The following is a 23,410-nucleotide window of genomic DNA, read 5'->3' as shown; positions in this document are numbered from 1 at the left end:
GCCTGAGCATGTATAGAACTGACCTATATGATAACAATGGCACAGTAGGAGAAGGCAAATTGGCAATGAACCATTATGAAGTCATTTCACTACATATGAAGTGGTGTATCAGTATATAAAGGGTGGGTTCAGATTATTTTGAAATGTATATTGCAAGCCCTATAACAATTATTTTAAAACTTCCCAAATATGTATAAATAATATTAATAAATAAATTAAAAATTAGTAGAAACATTTAAATGGAATTATTAAAAAGTTCACTTAAAATCAGAAAGTGTAGGAGAAAAACAATGATTTAATGAATAGAAAACAGTGAGCAAAATGGTAACTTTTAAGCCAACTTTATCAATAATCATTATAAATGGAGATGTTCCAAACCACTTAAAAGATAAAAATTGTCAAACTGTGTACAAAAGGAAAACCCATCTATATGTTGTGCACAAGAAAACATCATTAAGATGATATTTAGACAGTTTAAAGGGAAAATAAGGAAAAATAATTAATTCAAAACTAAGCAAAAGAAAGCCAGAATAGCTATATTAACTTAAGGTAAATTTCAGAACAAGGAAAATTTCAAGGATAAAGAGGGATGTTACAGTAAATTCTCCAAAAAGACATACAATCTTTCATGAATATGAACTTTAAGACAGAGTTTCAAAATACATATGGCAAAAAAAATGACGGATTTAACTGGAGAAATAGAGACACCCACAATTTTCTTTGGAGATTTAAAAACTGCTCTCTCGATGACTGATAAAACAAGGAGGAAGAAAATTTAGCAAGGGTAATAAATAACCTGATGAGCAGTATCAAAATCTTGACCTAAATGACATTTATAGAACACTTTGTTTAGCAAAAACAGCATAAGCATTCTTCTCAAGTAAGCATAAAACATTAACCAAAAATACCACTTTCTGGTCTATAACACACATTTTTGAAATTGAGAAAACAGAAGACATACAATGTGCATTCTTAGACCATATCTGCATTAAGCTAGAGATTAATAACAGAAAAATAGATGAACAATCTTCCAGTATTCAGGAAGTAAACAATATACTTCTAAATAATCTATGGCTCAAAGGGGGGAGTCTCAAGAGAAATTATATAAAAAACAAGTAAATAAAAATGAAACTATGACATATCAAAATTTGTGGGATGCAGCTAACTCAGTGCTTACAGGGAAATTTATAGTGCTAAATACAAATATTTAGAAAGAAGAAAGACCTAAAATTAATAACTGAAGCTTGCATCTTAGGAAATTAGAGAAAGATGAGCAAATAATTCAACCTAAAATAAGCAAAAATTAGAGCAGAAGTCAACAAAATTAAAAATAGGAAAATAACAGAGAAAATCAATGAAACCAAAAGCTGTTTTTTAAAAAGATTAATAAAATGAACAACTCTCTAGCAAGACTGGCAAAGAAAAAGAGAAGGCACAAGTTACCAGTATCAAGAATGAAACAAGAGATATCACTATAAACACTGCAGATATCAAGAGGATGAAAAGGAAATACTATGGATATTTCTACACACATAAATGGGACTACTTAGGTGAAAATGGACCACCTCCTGTATAAACACCAACTACAGTGATTCACTCATTATGAAAGTGATCATTCGAAGAGCCCCATAGTAATTAAGAAGGTTAAGATAAAACAAAATGTAGAAAAAAGAAAAAAGCACATTATTTGCTAATGACATGACCATCTATGTAGAAAATCCCAAAGAATCTACAAAATTTCTTGGAACTGATAATGAGGTTAGCAAAGTAGTAGTATACAGGTTTAATATACAAAGGTTAATTACATTCTTACATTCCAGAGATAAAAGATTTAAATATGAAGTTTAAAAAATTGAACACAAAATAAATGAAATACTTTGGTATAAACTAACAATATATGTGCAGGATTTTTATGCTGAAAACTGAAAAATACTGGTGAAAGAAGTCAACAAAGACCAAAATAATTGGAGATATATACTATGTTTATATATTAAAAGGCAGAATATTGTTAAGCTACCACTTCTCTCCAATTCAGCTTATTTGAATAACATCTCAAACAAAACAACAATAAATTCTTTTTGTGGAAATGAACAAGAATCCAAAATGTATGTGAACAGCCACAGAAATAGAATAGCCTAAGCAATTCTGAAAGAAGAACAAAATTGAAGGACTTATATTACCCAATCTCAAGTCTTACTATAAATCTACATTAATTAAGACAGTGTGGTACTGACCTGCTGTTATACATTAATTGAACAGAATAGAGAGCTCATAAAGAGATACATGCAAATATAGTCAACTAATTTGACAAGGAAACAAAAGAAATTCAATACAGGCTCGGCGTGGTGGCTTACGCCTGTAATCCCAGCACTCTGGGAGGCCAAGGCGGGTGCATCACCTGAGGAGAGGAGTTCAAGACCAGCCTGACCAACATGGTGAAACCCCATCTCTACTAAAAACACAAAAATGAACCGGGTGTCATGGTGGGTGCCTATAGTCCCAGCTACTCGGGAGGCTGAGGCAGGAGAATCACTTAAGCCCAGGAGGCGGAGGTTGCAGCAAGCCAGGATTTCACCACTGCACTCCAGTCTAGGCAACAGACCGAGACTCTGCCTAAAAAAAAAAAAAAAATTTCAATAGAAAAATGATAGTCTTTTCAATGAATGATGATGAAACAATCATATATTCATATAAAAAACTTCAACTAAATTAATACTCATTTAAAAATTAACTAGGAATTGATTATAAATTAAATGTAAGATATAAAAATAAGTATAGAACCTCTAGATGAATATTTAGGAGAAGATCTATAGAACCTTGTGTTTAGGGGGGGATTTATTATTATTATTATTATTATTATTTTATTCATTCATGCATGTATTCATTCAGTAAAAAGTTATTGAGTGAAATATTTATTAAGTAATTTAACCTAAGAACGTAAGACACCTAAAGAATAAGTAGGAGTTAGCAAAGGAAGAAACTAACGTTATTTGATAAAAGCACAAATCATATTACTCTCTTCCTTAAAACTTCCTATAGCTTCCCATTGTACTTAGGATAAAACTCACATTCCACATTTCCACAGCAAAGAGTTCCTGCATGACTGAGTTCCTCCTTTCTGTGCCTCTTGCTTCATCTATTACTCTTCATTTGCCTTGATGTTTCTTGAATATATAGGCCAAGTTCATTTCTACCTTGAGGGCATTTTTTTTTTTTTGAGACACAGTCTCACTCTGTCGCCCATGCTGGAGTAGAGTGGACTGATCTCAGCTCACTGCAACCTCTGCCTCCCAGATTCAAGTGATTCTTCTGCCTCAGTCTCCTGAATAGCTGGGAATACAAATGCACACTCCATGCCCAGCTAATTTTTGTAATTTTTTTTTTTTTTGGTACAGATGAGGTTTCACCATGTTGGCCAGGCTGGTCTCAAACTCCTGACTTCAGGTGATCCTCCCACCTTGGCCTCCCAAAGTGCTGGGATTACAGGCATGAGCCATCATGCCCAGTCAAGGCCATTTTTCTGACATACTGTAATGCATTTTTATGCCTTCTTTAATTTTTCTTTAAATCTGGGGTAATGAAGCTTCAGACAATGAAGTATAACCTCCTTATTAATTCTTTGCTCTGCACAGTAATTCTCTCTCCCCACATCTTAAGTCAAATGTCACTCCAGTGATGCCTTCCAAGACAACCTTATCTAAGTTGACATTTTTCTCCATAATAACTTATCACTAGCTGGAGTTATCTTGTTCATTGCTTACTTGTTCTTGTCTGTCTCCCTTCATAAGCATGCAAGGTCTGTGAGAGCTGGAATTTTGTCCTGTTCATTCCTGTATCTCCAGTCCCTAGAAGAATGCCTGACACATCATAGGCATTCAACAAATAATACCTATCCTGGAAGGTGAGATTTGTATGTGAAATATTTTGTTTTATTATTATTATTATACTTTAAGTTCTAGGGTACATGTGCACAATGTGCAGGTTTGTTACATAAGTACGCATATGCCATATTGGTTTGCTGCACTCATCAACTTGTCATTTACATTAGGTATTTCTTCTAACGCTATTCCTCCCCCAGCCCCCCACCCCCTAATAGGCCCCAGTGAATGATGTTCATGTTTGGGAATGAATTTACAGCTACTACACCAGAAGTAAAATGAATAAAAGAGAAAAGTGTTATTGGACTTTATAAAAATTTCAACTTTTGCTCCGCAAATTATTGTTTAGATAATGAAAAGATAAGCCACACTCTAAATAAAAATATTTGCAAAATCCATATCTGGATGAAAGGACATTCAGCCAATAATCATAAAGAATATTAAAACTCACCAATAAGAAAGCAAATAACCACTTTCTAAAAGTTGTCATAAATTTGAAAAGATACTACACCACAGAAAATATATGGATGGCAAATAAACATTTGGAAATAGGCTCAATGTCATTTTTCATTAGGGAAGTTCATATAAAAGCACAATGAAATACCACTATGCACTATTAGAATGGCAAAAATGCAAAACACCAAATAAATCTCTGGCCAGGATTTGGAGTAAGAGGTACTCTTATTTATTGCTTATGCGGAATGCAAAATGGCACAGTCTATTTGGGATAGAGACTTATATTCATAAAGTTAAACACAGACTTACTATAAGAGACAGCAACCACATTCCTATTTACCCAAGAGAATTTAAAATATGTGTTCACACAAAAACATATGTAAATATTCATAGCACTTTACTCATAATTTCTAAAAATGAAAATAAGATGTTCCTTAATAGGGAAATGAAATGAAAATGAGAGTACATCCACGTAATGGAATACTATTCAGTGATAAAGAGGAGTGAGTTATTGATTCACTCAACAACATGAATTAATGGTATTGATTTTTCTTTTTTAACCAAGTTTAAAAAGCCAAACCCATAGTCTACATATAGTATAATTTCATTCATATGAAATATGGAAAAAAGTAAAACTAAAGGTTCAACTGTCTGATCTTTGACAAACCTGAGAAAAACAAGCAATGGGGAAAGGATTCCCTATTTAATAAATAGTGCTGGGAAAACTGGCTAGCCATATGTAGAAAGCTGAAACTGGATCCCTTCCTTACACCTTATACAAAAATTAATTCAAGATGGATTAAAGACTTAAACGTTAGACCTAAAACCATAAAAACCCTAGAAGAAAACCTAGGCATTACCATTCAGGACATAGGCATGCTCAAGGACTTCATGTCTAAAACACCAAAAGCAATGGCAACAAAAGCCAAAATTGACAAATGGGATCTAATTAAACTAAAGAGCTTCTGCACAGCAAAAGAAACTACCATCAGAGTGAACAGGCAACCTACAAAATGGGAGAAAATTTTCGCAACCTACTTATCTGACAAAGGGCTAATATCCAGAATCTACAATGAACTCAAACAAATTTACAAGGAAAAAACAAACAACCCCATCAAAGAGTGGGCGAAGGACATGAACAGACACTTCTCAAAAGAAGACATTTATGCAGCCGAAAAACACATGAAAAAATGCTCACCATCAATGGCCATCAGAGAAATGCAAATCAAAACCACAATGAGATACCATCTCACACCAGTTAGAATGGCCACCATTAAAAAGTCAGGAAACAACAGGTGCTGGAGAGGATGTAGAGAAATAGGAACACTTTTACACTGTTGGTGGGACTGTAAACTAGTTCAACCATCGTGGAAGTCAGTGTGGCGATTCCTCAGGGATCTAGAACTAGAAATACCATTTGACCCAGCCATCCCATTACTGGGTATATACCCAAAGGACTATAAATCATGCTGCTATAAAGACACATGCACACGTATGTTTATTGCAGCACTATTCACAATAGCAAAGACTTGGAACCAACCCAAATGTCCAACAATGATAGACTGGATTAAGAAAATGTGGCACATATACACCATGGAATACTATGCAGCCATAAAAAATGATGAGTTCATGTCCTTTGTAGGGACATGGATGAAATTGGAAATCATCATTCTCAGTAAACTATCACAAGGACAAAAAACCAAACACCACATGTTCTCACTCATAGGTGGGCATTGAACAATGAGAACACATGGACACAGGAAGGGGAACATCACACTCTGGGGACTGTTGTGGGGTGGGGGGAGGGGGAGGGATGGCATTAGGAGATATACCTAATGCTAAATGATGAGTTGATGGGTGCAGCACACCAGCATGGCACATGTATACATATGTAACTAATCTGCACATTGTGCACATGTACCATAAAACTTAAAGTATAATAAAAAAAATTATAGGTTCAAAATATAGATCCATTATTGTCAAGGATTTGAGAAAGTTCGAGTGTTTGACTAGGGCAAGCACAGGGAATTATTTACAGTGGGGAAACAAATGCATGAAGCTTGCATTTCCTCAAACTCATGTCTGTATATCAGAAAGATAAGCTTTAATGTATGATAACTTAAAGTACACACAGGTATCAGGGACCCCAGGATGGAAGAGAATGCCTATTGTATAATTGAATCTAATGGGATTGTAGATATTAGGCAAAAGTGTGCTGAAGAAAGCAGGGAGTGTTGGAGGTATGGATGAAGCTGATATGAATAATTTAGGACAGTGGCATTGGAAGAAGACAAAAAGAACTGCACGCAATCACTGCATTCTAGATGGTAAGTGTCTTTCTCATGGAGAAAATTTACAGGTCTACAATACTGAAATACTTTTCCTATATATGTGGGTTTAACTAATAAGTAAATGGAGGGTAGATTCTAAGGGCCAAGCTTCTCATAGTCTGAGAGAGAAGTTACAGGTAGACAAGAAGAAAAAAATGAGAATGAGCCATGCAAGCTGCCTTAGAGTCAGAGATATCACCATAAACTGAAGTTTAGCTCAATGTATATGTAGATGGATAAACACAGAAGCAATTATAGATGTTTGAATATAAATGTGGGTTAGTATACATATATACTATACATGTATTATATATATGGGCTTTCATCATATACAATCAAGATGGTCATATTGGGAACTAACTCAATAGTAAAACTAGCTCATACACAAAAAATAAAATACCTAGGAATACATCTAGCCAAGGAGGTGAAAGATCTCTACAAGGAGAACTACAAAACACAGCTAAAAGAAATTACAGATGATATAAACAAATGGAAAAACATTCCATGCTATTGAACTGGAAGAATCAATATCCTTAAAATGGCCATACTGCTCAAAGCAATCTACATATTCAATGTGATTCCTATCAAACTAACAATGCCATTTTTCACAGAAATATTATAGAAAAAAACTAATCTACAATGAATATGAAACCAAAAAAGAGCCTGAATAGCCAAAGCAATACTAAGCAAAAACAACAAAGCACCACATTATCTGACTTCAAACTATACTGTAAGGCTACAGTAACCAAAACAGTGTGGTACTGATGTAAAAACAGACACCTACACAAATGGAACAGAATAGAGAGCCCAGAAATAAAGCCACACCCCTATATCAATCTGTTATTCAACAAAATAGACAAAAATAAACAATGGGGAAAGGACTGTCTATTCAATAAATAGTGCTGGGATAGCTGGCCAGCCATATGCAGAAGATTGAAAATTGACCCCTAAATTTCACCATATACAAAAACTAATTCAAGATGGATTAAATATTTAAATGTAAGACCTCAAACTATAAGAATCCTAGAATAAAACCTAGGAGACACCATTCTGGACATTGATCAATGGACAGAAATTATGGCTAAGTCCTCAAAAGCAACTCTAACAAAAACAAGCATTGATAAGTGGGACCTCATTAAACTAAAGAGCTCTGTACACCCAAAGAAACAACCAACAGAGTAAATAGACAACCTATGAAATGGGAAAAAAATATTCACAAGCTATGCGTCTAACAAAGGTCTAATATTCAGAATCTATAAGGAACTTAAACAACTCAACAGGGAAAAAAACAACACGATCTAAAATTGGGCAAAATACATGAACAGACATTTCTCAAAAAAAAAAAAAAACTAAGAAGCAGCCAACAAACATATGGAAAAATGCTCCACTAATTATCAGAGAAATGCAAATTAAAACCACAGTGTGATACCATCTCACACCAGTCAGTATGGCCATTATTAAAAGCCTAAAAACAATAGATGCTGGCAAGGCTGCAAAGCAAAGGGAATGCTAATACATGGTTGGTGGGAATGTAAATTAGTTCAGCCACTGTGGAAAACAGTTTTGAGACTTCTCAAATAACTTAAAACAGAACTACCATTCAACCCAGCAATCCCATTACTGGGAATATATCCAAAAGAAAACAAATCATTCTGCCAAAAAGACATATGCCCCCTCACATTCATTGCAATAGTATTCACAATAGCAAAGACATGGAATCAACATAGGTGCCAATCAACAGTGGACAAAGAAGTGGTATTTCATGGTATGTGTACCACGTTTTATTTATATCCAGTAGTTCGTAAAGAAAATGTGGTGAATATACACCATGAAATACTATACAGCCATAAAAAGAATGAAATCATGCTTCTTATAACATGGATGTAGCTGGAGGCCATTATCCCAAGCAAATTAAAACAAAAAACAGAAAACCAAATACTGTATGTTCTCACTTATAAGTGAGTGCTAAACATTGGGTGTTAATGCACATGAAGATGTCAACAATAGAAACTGGGGACTACTAGTAGGGGAAAGAAGGGAGGGAGATAAGTGTTGAATAACTATCCACTGGGTACTATGCTCGCTACTGGGTGACGGAATCATTCATACCCCAAACCTCAACATCAAGCAATATACCCAGGTAACAAACCCGTACATGTACCCCCCTGAATCTAAAATAAAAGTTGAAAAAGTTACCAATAAGACTAGTGCAGAGACTAGAAGAGAAACCAAGCATGATACTTTTTAATATAGTTAAAATGTATTAATTAGTTGATATCATAATTCTGTGCTAGTAATTTAGGATTAAGTACAAGACTGCCTAGGGACATCTTAAACTACTTTGAATGGTAGATGAGCAAGATTAACCCATACAGGTGGCATCCGCATCTGATAGGTGTTCCAATTGCTTGCAGAATTTGTAATGACTGAGCAAATATGTAAAGATAGGAATAAGTCAATTTAAAGTTAACTAAGCTTGGGAGGGTTTAATAAATTGGCAAAGAGTAACCATTTTTACAGTGTAGTAAGCCTTTAATCAAGAACCTATCATACCTAGATAACTTGAAGAAAACCCTATATAAACTAACATTTCAAGATTCAGTAAGCATGCCAGAGATAAAGAGGGACTCAATATCAACATAACCACCAATGTGTAGCAAACAAGAACTTCTAAACAAAATGAAAAAACAGGGACTGGATTTACTCTCTGTGTTATCAACATAACCACCAATGTGTAGCAAACAAGAACTATGAAATGGGAAAAAAATACTCACATAGAAAAAAAATTCCTATAGTTTGTCTAAAAATCTAAGTGCATGTAAGTGTTATTTATGCAGTTGGGTAAATCAGTAACTCATTTCTGTTTATCTCAGATAAATAAACATAGACAAGTATTGTCTAAAAATAGACAAATTATAGGGAGCAACAGTTTTCAAGATGTTGGACATCAGGTAATGAATAACGCCAAATTTTGAAATTTACTCAAAATACCATTAGGAGAATAGAGAGATATTCATTCTCTTAAGGAGACCGTCTGCAACACATATACCTGATAGAAGACTTTTATTTAGAATGTATAAGACACTCTTGGAAATCACTAATAAGGAAACTACCAGTCCAATTTAAAAATGGGCAAAACGTTTGAACAGACACTTCACGAAAAAGATATATGGCTGAAAAGCAAATAAATGAAGAGATGTTTAACATCTTTTGTTATTAGGGAAATGCAAGATAAAATCACAATGAAGTATCACTATACGCTGATTGAAATGACTACAATTTAAAAGACTGATTATACCAAGTGTTGGTGGCAATATAAAGCAACCAAAATACTCACTTATGTCTGGGGAGAATACAAAATATTGCAACCACATTTGAAAAAATTTTATAGTTTCTTATAAACTTAAACATACACCATATACCATATAATCTTAATATTACACTCCCAGGTATTTACCCAAGAGAAGTAAAAGTACATGACCACACAGACTTTTGCATGAATTTCAGTGGCAGCTTTTCTTAGAATAGTAAAAAAGTGGAAACAGTGGGATGGATAGGCAAAGTGTGGCATATCCATGCAAAGAATATTATTCTGAGATAAATAGAAATGAGTTACTGATTTACCCAGCTGCATAAATAAAACTTACATGCAGTTAGATTACTGGAAAAAGCTACACCACAAAGTCTGCACACACACTCAGAATGATTCCATTCATCTGACATTCTGGAAAAGGCAAAACTGTAGACATGAAAAATGAATGAGTGGCTGCCAAAGGTTTGGGGAGAGTAGAGTGTTTGAGAAGGGGAAGTCAAGAGGACTTGTGACAGTGTTGGAACTAATATGAATGGTTCCCTAGTGGTGGATGAGAGACTATGCATTGGACAAAAGCATAGAATTGTATAGCACAAAGTGTAAACATTAATGTATGCACATTATTAAAAGAAATAAGCCAGGACATTCTGGGATCTCAAGATAGAATGTCAACTGTGACAAATGCGTCTAATTATAATGGAAATCACTGCACTGAAGAACATGGGGAGAAGACACTGATCTAAGTAACTTTGGAGAAAGGGTGTTTTGACCGGAAACTCTAATGGCAATGATAAAGGGAAATGTATATAAATATTGTACTCTACATAGTGAATGTTTTTCTCATGAAAATGTGGTTAAAACTTCTGAAATTGCTTTACATGGATCCTGGAGTTGAACCAATAAGTAAATGGGTTGTGAAAGTGGGTGCCAAATTTCTCACAGAGAGTGAAATTACAGTAAGCAAAGTGGGAGGCTAGAATAAAGGGCTGCATCAGAGAGCCAGAGCTCCAGGTAACTGAGGCTGGGAGTTGACAGTTGTCATGGCTGGCCCCACTTGCCCTGAGAAGTCCTTCTGCAACATGGAGATGGAAGTCAGTGGGGTGGGGAGGAGGGAGCGGGGTGGGAGCACAGCCTGGTTAAATGGCACTGATGCCCCCTGTATGTTCTGAAAATCAGTATCTTTTCTTGAATAAATGCTTCTCAGTTTTTTCTATGCACCTTGGTCAATTTTCAGAGACCTTAAATGATTGTTTCTGCCATTTCGTCTGGTTTTATTGATTCTTTCATAGGAAAAATATTTGCCGAGCTCTTCTTGGTACAAAAGTGGCTGGCACTTCTTCTGGGATGCTGGTATTGTTCTTTATCTGCCCCTATGGTGGTTACCTTGGCGTGTTTAGCAGTAACAATCTGTTGAACTGTATGAATTGATCACTTATTATTGTGTACCTCAATAAAATATTTTATTTAAAAATAGCCAAGTTCCATCAAGGCTTGAAACTTACACAGTGACATTTGGCTTTGAAATGTTAGTCATGTGTATCTCTCAGTGATGTTTTTGGGAGGAGAAGGTGAGGCACTAGTTGATGTTCAACTCATTCTATACACTTTTTTAAGTGATAGGGTTAAGCTACATTTTATTAATGATGTTTTCCAGTGTTTTCAAGAGATTATTTTGAAAGAGAACAACAACCTTGTATCATTGTAGCAACTGCACTGCGAAATCATGGCCCTCATATTCCAGAACACACCCTTTGGTACCTTCTGAAATTAAATTCAGCCTAAGGAAGGAATCTCTATAGATTCTCACTTTGACAGTAAACACTGTTGAAAGCAAGGTTTGCTGATATGCTGTGGAATGTGCCTGCTGCCCAACTTGAAGGACTTATCTGTTTAGGGATTACAAAAGGAGAAAAGAACATTTTGGTTTTCATGTCCACACGGAGCCCTTGAGCACAGTACATCGTATTTTTCTCTCTCCAGCAGCTAGTAATGAGTCTGGAAACTATTTGGCAGGCAATACATACTTGAGGAATAAATACATCAATTTCTATTTATTCTGCTTTCTCATTTAAACCATTAAAAGTGGTCCATGACACTATGACATTTTGGAAAACATTCTCCCCAAGGCAGTAGCAGTCTTGTCGGATGAATAAGAAGGTGCTTTAGCTTTACGAGAAAATCACGGTTACTGAAAAAAACACCTAATTAAGTTGAATCCAATGTGCTTTCTTAACCACTAGTCCCCACATTAACTTCTATATCATGTCACATAGTTTATATTCTCTCACAAATCTCTAGCACTCTCTTAATCACATTGAAACAAAGCAGGTAGTTTTCACTATTTATTTCATTAATCAGTAAAGCTCCTCATATTTGACAAGTATTATTGCATCATTTTATATTAACTGTTTCACTAAGCAACCCAATACAGTAATATCCTCATTAGTGGCAAAGGAATGTGAGATAAAGAGAAGTTAACTATGTCTCAGAGAGTCAAGCAAAATAAGCTGCGAGAATAAAATTGAATTTTGGCATTTGGATTGATATTCTGCTGATCCATGGCACATGGCATGGATGAAGCGTGGGGATGTTGATTTTGTAAACTAGGATATAGTTTTGTAAATTGTCAAAATTCATTAGAATGGTCCTATAAACATGTATATAATTAGGTAGATATTAATGCCACAGTCATAACATGTGTTCTTCCCATGCATCTGCTCCCTACAGTTCTCCAAGTAATAGTCACATTTGAGGGATCTGGGTGAAAGGAAGCCACCAGGGTCAGTGAGGATCATTTGAATATTCTTGTTAACACACGAGCCGTCTGGCACAGTGCTATTTCCCTGAAAAATTAGCCTCTCATTTCCTGTTTTCTATTTATTTTAGCTAGAGAACATTTGTTCTTTTTTTGAAAGTGAAATACTTACATTTAGTAAGAAAACATTAAGTCAGGTTTTTATGAAAGAGAACGGCAATGCTAAGTGGGGTGAAAAATAATTTCATTAATGTTAATAATTCCCTGAATACATAAGGCCTTGCATTTTATACTTTTTGTTTTTAATTATCACTTTTAAAATGATCGGATTTGACTGATGAGAAATCTGTTGGTCATTATCTTTCTCTTTTTTTAACATTCACATTTTGCTATTTATTTTCTCTATCCTTTTTTTTCTCTCCAATTATTCAACACACTCTCCTCCTTCACATCTTACATATTTCTAATTATTTCTACCCTATTAGATCTTCATATTGATTTGTATGATTTGGGACCATTTACAATGAAACTCTGGCATTTTAAAAAAATTAGGTAAGTCTGCTCCTTTCCTACCAGAACAGCAGTTAGTTTACATGGGAGGATAATTAATTGATTTCACAGGCCCTGGTCAGAGCATTTCCAACTTATTTTCCTGCATTTTTTAAAAAAGCATTCATTTCTGAAAACAAATTTTTTTTCTCTCTAAGAAAATTGTTAGAATATGCTGGCTTTGTTAAAAAAGTAGATATGCTGTTGCCATTTGCTGAAATATATGATAAATATATAAATCTATGGGGTATAAATAGTTTCCTCAGGGTTATGCTTTTTAGGGAGATTCTTTCTTCCATTCTGTCTTCCAACCTAGGACCTTGCAATTCCATTTTCTAAACTACTTAAATGCAACCACTGATTACTCAATGATTCCAGTGTCTATTTTTTCTATATTTATAAATTGAAGTAAATCTTAACACCCAGTTTGTGCATTTGAATCTTGTGTTACTATTTCTTCTTGCCGTTGTTTTCCATCTTAAGCATACATATTTTATTGTCTTGTATTGCCGTTTTTATTTCCCAGTTGTTATGTCTCAAGTACGATGTGCTGGACACCGTCCAACATGTTTTATGAATATCAAGTCATTCTATGATAAATCCTGATCTGGGCCCCTCAGCGGGCTGGCCTGATCAGGCCACACAATCCCAACTTGGGGTCACCCCGTATAAAGCAGAGGCAGCTGGACAGCTTTTTCCAAAACATTCACCCATGTCTTGTAGCTGGCCACCCCCAGCAAACGCGATGATACCTACACAGCCACGCAATAACACTCGGAGGCTTTGCCGTACTAAATGCGAGCAGAGGTGATTCATGAGATTGTGGCTCTAAAATCCACCCCCTTCCTTTCCCCTCATATCTCATCTTGGAGAGGTACTGGCATTTCCTTCTTGATAGTAAAAATGTTCAGACTCGATCTTTTAGTTTCTGACAGTATTTTCTCTTCAGCAAATATCACAACTCTACTGTCTCCCGTTCTTGGAGTGAGCATTGCCTTTCGTTCTCACATATGCCCATTTTGTTTTACTTCTTAATTTCCTCGTGTAACAAGCAGTTTTCTGTACTGGGAACTTTTCTTTGACGGGCCTTTTCTCTTTGCCTGGAACTTCTGTGTCCAGATTATAGAAATTTCTCTCTATGTTAATTTTGCATTTGCCTCTGCAGGGAAACTAGGGGATTCACCTTCTAAGAAACCGTTTTCGTTTTCATTACTCAGTGTTGGCTGGAGTCCTGCTGCACGGAGCTGGAGCTCTTCAGATCTATGTTAACATGTGGGATGGGTTTTAGTTTTCAATTTCATCTGAGTGGCATGACATGCGAGGAAATTTCTTCTTATTTCTCCAGGCCAAAGGGGAATGATTTTATAATCCCAGATTTGCGTGTGGGCCAGCACTTTGAGGTGAGCCGATGTATGGTTTCCTGAGAACATACAGGAGGGTGTGTCGTTCCTTATGTAGGCCTCAGACCTGACTCTTTTTCCTTCCTGTGTCCTTATATGGACATTCGAAAATGAGCTTCATTAGGAAATTGTGCATCCTCCAAATCTTCCCAGAAGAGTGCTGGGCACTAGCTCCTCTAGCCCTGGTGATTTCCTGCTCTTGTTTTTTAGTTCATCAATATATTTAAATACTTTTTTGTTATATTTTATCCATTGTTTCTTTGTGTTCTTGAATTCTAACAGTCCTTCATGACCTGAACTATTATAAGTTATATACTATGGTGCTTACTTCAAATACCTAACCACTGGATTCAGCTTTATTCTGTGTTGTCAATTACGTACTGTTTGTAGCCATGTGTTTTATGGCAACAAGTGAAGAAATTAGACATATTTTCTAGTTAAGGAATTATAAAAAGATAAAGTTGTTAAATTTTAGCACTCTCTATAGACATTACTATTGAAAAAGGGTTGTTCATTTTCAATGAATATTTTGAATAATATTAAGTATTAAATTTAACTTCCAAATTTCAAAATATTTGACAGTCTATTCACAATAGGCTTCACTTTGTAAGAACCTTTTACTTAACTTTAAGGAAATTTCCACAAGGTTGCAAGATTTTAAGTTTATTGCTCTTTAAAATAATTATTTTAAAACCGTACTTCAAATAGCCTCAAAATTTAGTAAAGCTTCTTCAGAAGAGTGGAGGTTTGTGCGTTTATATTCAGGCTCTCATTCTCTACCCTCTCCATAACTGTTCTGCCTTTTTTGAACATAAAAAGCTAAAACATTAAAAGTAAATACTTGGCCAGGTGCGGTGCTAACGCCTGTCATCCCAGCACTTTAGGAGGCCAAGGTGGGAGGATCACTTGAGCCCAAAAGACCAGCCTGGGCAACATAGTGAGACCTCATAGCTACTAAAAATTAAAAAAATTAAAAATAAAAAAAGAAGAAAAAAATGAGTGAGGCGTGGTGGCACACACCTGTGGAACCAGCTACAGCTACTCAGCAGGATGGGGCAGGAAGATTGCTTGAGCCCGGGAAAGGGGAGTGGCAGTGATCCGTGACTGAGCTACTGCATTCCAGTCTGCATGACACAGAGAGATCCGAATTAAAAAAATAATAAAAAACAAATAAAATAAAAAAGAAGATACTTAAAGCTTTATGGTATATGGTATGATAATGTGAATTGCAGTTGCTCATCTTAAAATAAAAAGAAGAAAATGTGCTGTGTGAAAGGAGATAGAAGGAGAATTCTTCAATGGAAAATACTGCATATTGAAATAAATTTATCAATAACATTATAAAAGATCGTATATATTGGACACTTGCTATGCATCTAGTAGTTCTAATTAACTTGCATTTATTAACTTGTTTGATTTTCAAAACAGTCTATGGGTGGGTAACATAAATATTCTTTAATGAGGAAACTGAGGCAAAAAAAAGAGTAACTTTTCCAAAGTCATTCTGCTAGCATGTGGTTACAAACAATTTTTTTTGAATGGTCAAATTCTATAGTAACACTCTAAATTTGTTTTATTTTGTTATTGTTTGTTTGATTGCTTTTCCTTCAAAGCTACCACTTAATAGCTAATGTATGATGGTGATTGTTCCAAGCATGTATGCAATAAGAGGTGGACCCTGTTGGATGAACTTAGACTTGAGAATCAATACATTGTAAGTTCTCAACCAAACCAAATATTTGATTTCTCAAAATAGTTAAGAATTCTAAAATCACAGGCCTTTAATCCAGCTGAGAGAGCAAGTGTTCTTTTATATAACATTAGCTTTCCATTTACTTCAGGGGTTGTCAAGAACATCATTGAACCAAACTTCAAAGTTAATGATGGTAGGTATTTTTGGCTTTAAAATGTTTTGTGTTATTGTTTGCCAACACTGAGACAGAGACTGTAAAGAGTCTCCTGGGTTTCAAGAAAAATTTAATTTCCTTCATTTTTTCTTTTAGTCTAAGATTTTACTGTGATGCAATTCGAGATAAAGAAAACAGAAAAAGAGATTTAAGTTTCTTTTCTGGTTCTAGTAGTTGATAGTTATGTAAAATTAACCATTCTGAATTTTGTAATTTGTAATATGGATAATATGGGCATCATAACAACATTTTCTATATAAGGTAGGCAGAAAGGATTGAAAAGATAATTCAGGTGAATGATGTCGGATGTGGGAAGCTTTGGCTCCTTTACCCTCATTTCCTCTTCCTTGTCTTCTCCAGAGTCACTGTAGGCCCCAAATTTATATAATACTCACATGCATTGAGAAATATATCATGACATCAGTTTTAACATAATTGACTGGTTTCTCTCCCTGGATATCATATAGAGTCATAATTTATCTCAATAGATCATAGCTAGATGTTAGGTCAGTGGCATGTTTACATTTTAAAAGTAATGACTTTAATTCCAAACTGGCATTCAGTTCAGCAAAATAATTAAAAAGTATTTGTTTTATGAGGAAATATATTTCTAATAGATAATATGCTAGTGATAAAAAGTAAAAATCATATTGAATTGACTTGTTTCTGTGAGTAGGAAATTCCACCTATCTAGAAAAATGTTGAAACTGGGTTTTATCACTTTATTATTTATATTTTATCATGTACAATTTATCATGCACATATAAACATGTCTGTCAAAATCAAAACCTAAATGACAAATACATATTTTAAATGTTGTAACAGTATTAATGACATTATATTGGGATCCCAAATTATAAACTTCCACATAGATGAACACACAATATACTGTTTCTTTTGATATTATTACAAGGAATCTTCCTCAGATAGGCTCCAAATTGAATGCATCTTCTCTCAAATAAGTAATGACGTAAAAAATGTTCACCTAAATATAAGCTGCCTATCAAATATTCCATAGTACTTCCCAGAAATTTCAAGTGCTGATACTTAAAAATATGTACAATATGCTAAAAGACCTAATCTAAAGCATTTGATTTTATTTTATAAAAATATTTGATTGGCCGGGCCTGGTGGCTCACACCTGTAATCTCAGCACTTTGGGAGACCGAGGCGGGTGGATCACCTAAGGTGAAGAGCTCGAGACCAGCCTGGACAGCATGGTGAAACCCCATCTCTAATAAAAATAAAAATAAAAAAATTAGCCAGGCATGGTGGTGTGCACCTGTAATCTCAGCTACTTGGGAGGCTGAGGCAAGAGAATTGCTTGAACCCAGAAGGCAGAGGTTCCAGTGAGCCAAGATGCCACCACTGCACTCCAGCCTGAGCAACAAGAGTGAAACTGTCTCAAAAAATAATAATAATAAAAAGTGAATGTCACAAATAGATTAATTTAACCACGTTCCTTTTCAAAGGTCTAGTTGTTCTTTGCAGCATGGTTTCTAGTGGTAAATTGTTAAGGAATTCAATTTTATAATTTATCTAAATATCTGGATTTCCCTATTCCATCCTTTATTGTTATTACAGCTTTTTAGAAATCATTAAAAATAAACATACCTGTTTTTGTTTTTTGTTTGTTTTTAGAAACAGAGAAGCAACAATAGAAAAAATAATACATCAAGTGGTCATATTTTGTCTAATTTATTATCTATTATTGACCCTATGGATGGCCATTATCTGAAAAAGTTTTTAAACTGGGAAGTTTTAGAAAATCATAAAACACAACATTAACAAGAAACGTTGCAGCAGGAAGAAACCGATAAGGGACTGTTACAGCGATGCTTCACAAGCAAACACCGCAGGCGTCCACTTCTAACACTGAAGGACTAGCTTGTAGCTGACCAATGCTCTTGCCAAAAACTTCTGAAAAAGGCAATACAAATGGGAAAGAGAAACTCCACATGACTGATGAATAACTAAAACATTTCTCAACCTTATTAATTATCTGAGAGATTTATATTAAACCCAGAGTGAAATATAATTACACAGCATCAGGATGGCTAACCTTAAAAAGAATGAAAATAACAGGTGGCAAAGATATGGAACAACTGGGACTTTCATAAAATGACACCTTATAGATCAAAAATAGCCACATATCACTAATTTGATATGTTTTCACCAAATGCAATCATTTTGAAAGGGTGCCTGGAACCCATGCTTAACATTTACATGCATTGTCAGCCAGCAATTCCACTCCTATGTATGAATTCAACAGAAAGCACTCTGTGCGTGCAAGTGCGTATGTATGTGTATGCGTGTACACTCTCTGTGGGTGCATGTACGTACATGTGTAGAGACAGAGGTAGAGAGTGACAGAGTAGTACTATTAATTATTGTCCCATGCTGAAAACACTACCAGGTGTTGACAATACAGTCATGCAATGCAGTGCTATAAATTAATGAGAGTAAAATAATGATTGGTACATACAACAGCATGAATCGAGCTCACAAACAAAACATTGAGGGGGAGAAATCCAGACTCAAAAGGGTACGTACTGTGCGATTCCATTTAAAAAAGAAATCAGAGTTAGAAAAACAGACTTGACGTTGGTAAAGGTGAGGGAACAGTGTCAGGACTGACGGTGGGGAGGGGACACTCTCAGCAGTCCTGCTAATGTTACGATGCCCGAGGGCGGTGCCAGTTATGTTTACTACTTGTGCATTTCCAGGTATGAATATTTCAGTTAAAATATATTTTAACAAAAAAGTAAAAATGAATTTGGGGAATTTGGCTCAGAACTCAGTGTTTCTCCCAGCAGTGTTAGCACTGTGATATTATAGGGCTAACCTTTTTAAATAAACTGTAGAATGAATGCATCCACACCTAAAAGGGGACTGGCTTAGTTTGTCTCTCATTCTCTGACTTCTGAAATTGTTACAGTGATGCCAGGGTCAGGCAATCTTAAACTGCAAGGCAGAGAAGTGAGAGGCCTTTCTGTATTTTCTTTCCGTACTTTTTGACTTGTTTTCTCTTTTGCTTCATGATTTTATTTTTGTTCTTATTTTTCTCTAGTGATGTAAAATATATACGTTCAAATCTCCTTGATGGCTGATTTCAAAGCTTTAAACAAGGTATTGAATATAAATTACTCTAATTATAAACAGCAAGAATGAAACATTATCTGCTATTTCTTACCCATATGGGATAAATAATTCAGTTCTATTTTCTTCATCTTATCCTGTAGCACTTCTATTTTTAAAATGGTGTTTTTGATACTAAAAGTAAAAAAATTGTATCCAGATTACAAAGATCAAATCATTTAGTTCTTTCTCTCTTAACCTCTTTGACTTGAACCATCTCTCAGTTTACTATAATTCTTTTTTTCTACTTATTTGATATCGGATTTCATTCAATATTCATAGGTTAAGTTCTGAAGTATATGAAGTTTTTTTCTTGTTCTTTTACTCAGGAATATAAAGAGTGTATATTGATTCTTAGGTTAAATATTTCCAGTTTAATCTTTGTAATAACATTATTTCTTGTAGTAAAGTCTAAGATGTCACATATGTGACATCTTAAATATGTAATCTGATTCTTAAAAAGTCTATTTGTTGAATTTATTGTACATTGCTGAATTAAAAGCAACTGAATGTAAAGAAAAAATGTATGGGGTGTTAATTGTGTTTCTGAAGCTCAAATAAGCACAAACTGATGAGGCAATTATTTTGTGCAGAGAGGGATGGATAAAAAAACACTAATCAGTGTAGGAACAAAGTGTCCTGCGAAAACCTGACTAAAATAAAGTGCATCTAGTTATGATGTAGTTTTAATATATTAATGGCCTATTAAATATAAAAACAAAGGGTCGACATATTCAGTTTGGGTATCATTTTGTTAATATATTACGGAAGAAAACTCTTAACATAAAATCTGAAAAACAAAGACTTTGAGCAATAACACATTTACCACAAGAATAACTCGGTGATATTTTATAGGACACAAATTAAAAGGTATAAAAATTAAGTTGTAGACTTTAATTATGACATTCTAGAATATTCGTTAATGTTAAATCAAGCTGCTTCAAAACAACAGTTATCATCATGAAGTCCATCCACTTGTGCACATAAATCTTGTTAATATGTATACACAGTTTTGTGACATTTGGAGAAACTATAAAAACCAACACGCATGTTATCTCACATAGTACACACATTTGAGTTCACGATTTCACCCATAAATGGTAAATGCAAATCATAAAATAATTCATTCAAAAATATATATTGAACTTCTATTTACCAGCATATTTTGTTTATGAAAATACTAACATGAACATGATGCAGATGTTGCCTTCAAGGGGCTCAGTCTAAAGATATGTATACAAAGTAAACGCTTCTCACACAGGAACAGAAAACCAACCACCACCAAACACCTCATGTTCTCACTCATAAGTGGGAGCTGAACAATGAGAACACATGGACACAGGGAGGGGAACATCACACACCAGGCCTGTCGGGAGGTTGGGGGAAAACGGAGGGAGAGCATTAGGACAAATATCTAATGCATGTGGGACTTAAATCCTAGATGACGGGTTGATAGGTGCAGCAAACCACCACGGCACATGTATACCTATGTAACAAACCTGTACGTTCTGCACATGTATCCCAGAACTTAAAGTAAAATGGAAAAAATGGAAAAGTAAACTGTTCTAACAATACAGCAGTATAAATGTCATAACAAAAATAACAATATTGATCACATAGTTTTTTTTGTAATAATGATAATGTAGGTCTCATTTTTTAAGATGAGAAAAGAGAAGCACAAGGAGAAGTTTTAATAGCCTAGTATCATCCTACAGTACTGGTGTCAGGACTGAAATTGGCACAACTAATTCTGGAGCTTAAGGTCCTGTGCACTTCTGTGCTGTCTCTTGAAATGCTACCATGCTGTGGCCATGCAAAGGGAACCCTTTTAACTCATCTTGTACATTCAGGTACTTCCTAGCAAATATGATCTTGGAACTACCCAGGAACAATATGGCATTTGCATATATAAAGATCTCCTGTTTTTTTAATATGGGGAAATTTTAAGCATGGCTGTATACTACAGGGAATGATTCACATGATGGAGATGGAGGAGTTAAAAATATAGCAGCGAGATAAGAGAAAATATACCCCCCACTAAGAATAGAACAATAGAACTAGATAGAATAATTATCCTGGTGATTATTTAATTTTTTAATGTGGGATATTTTAAAAGATTTCTATTTTTGTACTAGTGTTACATCTGTACTTATGCCATTTTAAGTATCCTTAGTCTCTGTTCTCTTATTAAACCTTTTACTATTGGGTATGTCAATTGTTAGTGGTATTCTTTCTCTCCCCTGTATTAACTATAACAATCAATGAGCTGCTCCAGGTTCCTATTTTCCTATGTCTTACATTTCTCAGTTGATTTATTTCTACTTCGCCACACATAGCGCCTTTGCACGTCAGTCTTCCACCTTTGACCCTGCTTCTATTTCAGTTTCGATGTTTACTTATTAAAATATCCATTGCCTTTCTTCTTGCAGAAAATTTTCCAGTCATTGCTTGGTTTTCATGAAGCTCAGTCTGAAACATACTGTTCTAAATGTGCTGGTGATAGAGGATTCTCCCAATTTTTATGTTTTAGACTTTTTTCTCCACTGTTCTGAAAGTAAAGTTCAAATTGTTTAGTGGGTTGTTTTTTGATTGTTTGGCTTGGTAGTGGAGGGAGGAATTGTGTGTCCTCTTGCAGTTTGCTTTCCTTTTGTTCTACAGCCTTAAATTCCTTTCCTTTGGCTTCTTTTTCCCTTTTACCACTGTTAAAAGAAAAACTTTCACCGAATTAAATTTAAAAGAGTTTAACTGAGCAAAGAACAATTCTCAAATCTGTCAGCCTCTCCAGCCAGAGTAGGCTCAGAGATGCCAGCACAGCCACATGGTAGAAGAAGGCTTTTGGACAGAAAAAAGGAAAGTGACATACAGAAAACAGAAGTGAGATGCAGAGACAGCCAGGTTGGGTACAGCTCTGTGTGTGCCTTATTTGAACACAGTTTGAACATCTGGTCACTTTAGATTGGCCAAAACTTGGTGAGATTGGCACAAGATGTAGACTACAGTCTGTTTACACCTCCATTTAGGTTATAGTTCACAATGTACAGAGAAACCTTTAGGCTGAACTTGAAATATGTAAGGAGGCAGCGTTAGGCTAAACTTGATTTAACACCATTCAGTTATCAAAGGATGCTCTCTTTTCCCTTTTTGCTGTTTTTATTTTCCTCTCCCAGAAATTACACATTTCAAATGACTGTCTCTTCAAATGGCAAGTCCTAATTCCCCTGCCTGCAGAACACACTCTCACCTACCAGGGCACTTATTTTACCATTTTCAAACTTAGGGATCACTTGCTCTATCTGATAGTGATTTGAGGTCAGCCTTAGGTCCATTGCCAGCTCCTTTATCTCTTGTAAGTTTTCTCAGGATGGAGTGGGTGGCACGTGAGGCATTGCTTGCTGGAATTTGGTGAGGTTTGCAGGGGTGTTTTTTGGCACAAAATAAAGCTATGTTGAAGTTTGGACATCTTTTGACTTCAAGTTAACACTGAGGTCAGGGATTTTGTATCTTCCTTTTTTTTTTTTTTTTGTGAATTGACTCTGGAGGAAATATTTCTTGAAGGGTGTATACTCGGCACTGCCCTTGTCAGCTACCAGGAGTCTTATTTTCTTTAACAGTAATCATAGTTATTTTTAAAGTCCTGTCTCTCGTTCTCATATGCTGATCTCCTCCAGCTTCTCATCTATGGTC

General features: G+C 35.1%; 1 protein-coding gene across 1 annotated transcript in view; it reads right to left on the bottom strand.

Moving 5' to 3' along the window:
* Positions 1-221: 221 nt before the first annotated feature.
* The window catches only part of LOC106634040 (breast carcinoma-amplified sequence 4-like), a 341,807-nt gene continuing 318,618 nt past the window's right edge, over positions 222-23,410 (bottom strand). The window contains exon 5 of the mRNA XM_055102451.1: positions 222-2,613. Within this exon, the coding sequence (XP_054958426.1) occupies positions 2,241-2,613 (373 nt within the window). The 3' untranslated portion in view covers positions 222-2,240. The remainder of the gene's footprint in view (positions 2,614-23,410) is intronic.

The sequence above is a fragment of the Pan paniscus genome, chromosome 17, assembly GCF_029289425.2.
Source record: "Pan paniscus chromosome 17, NHGRI_mPanPan1-v2.0_pri, whole genome shotgun sequence".
NCBI classification, from domain to species: Eukaryota; Metazoa; Chordata; class Mammalia; order Primates; family Hominidae; genus Pan; species Pan paniscus.
Note: the sequence above shows the minus strand (reverse complement) of the source record. Positions and strands in the feature narration are given on the sequence as shown.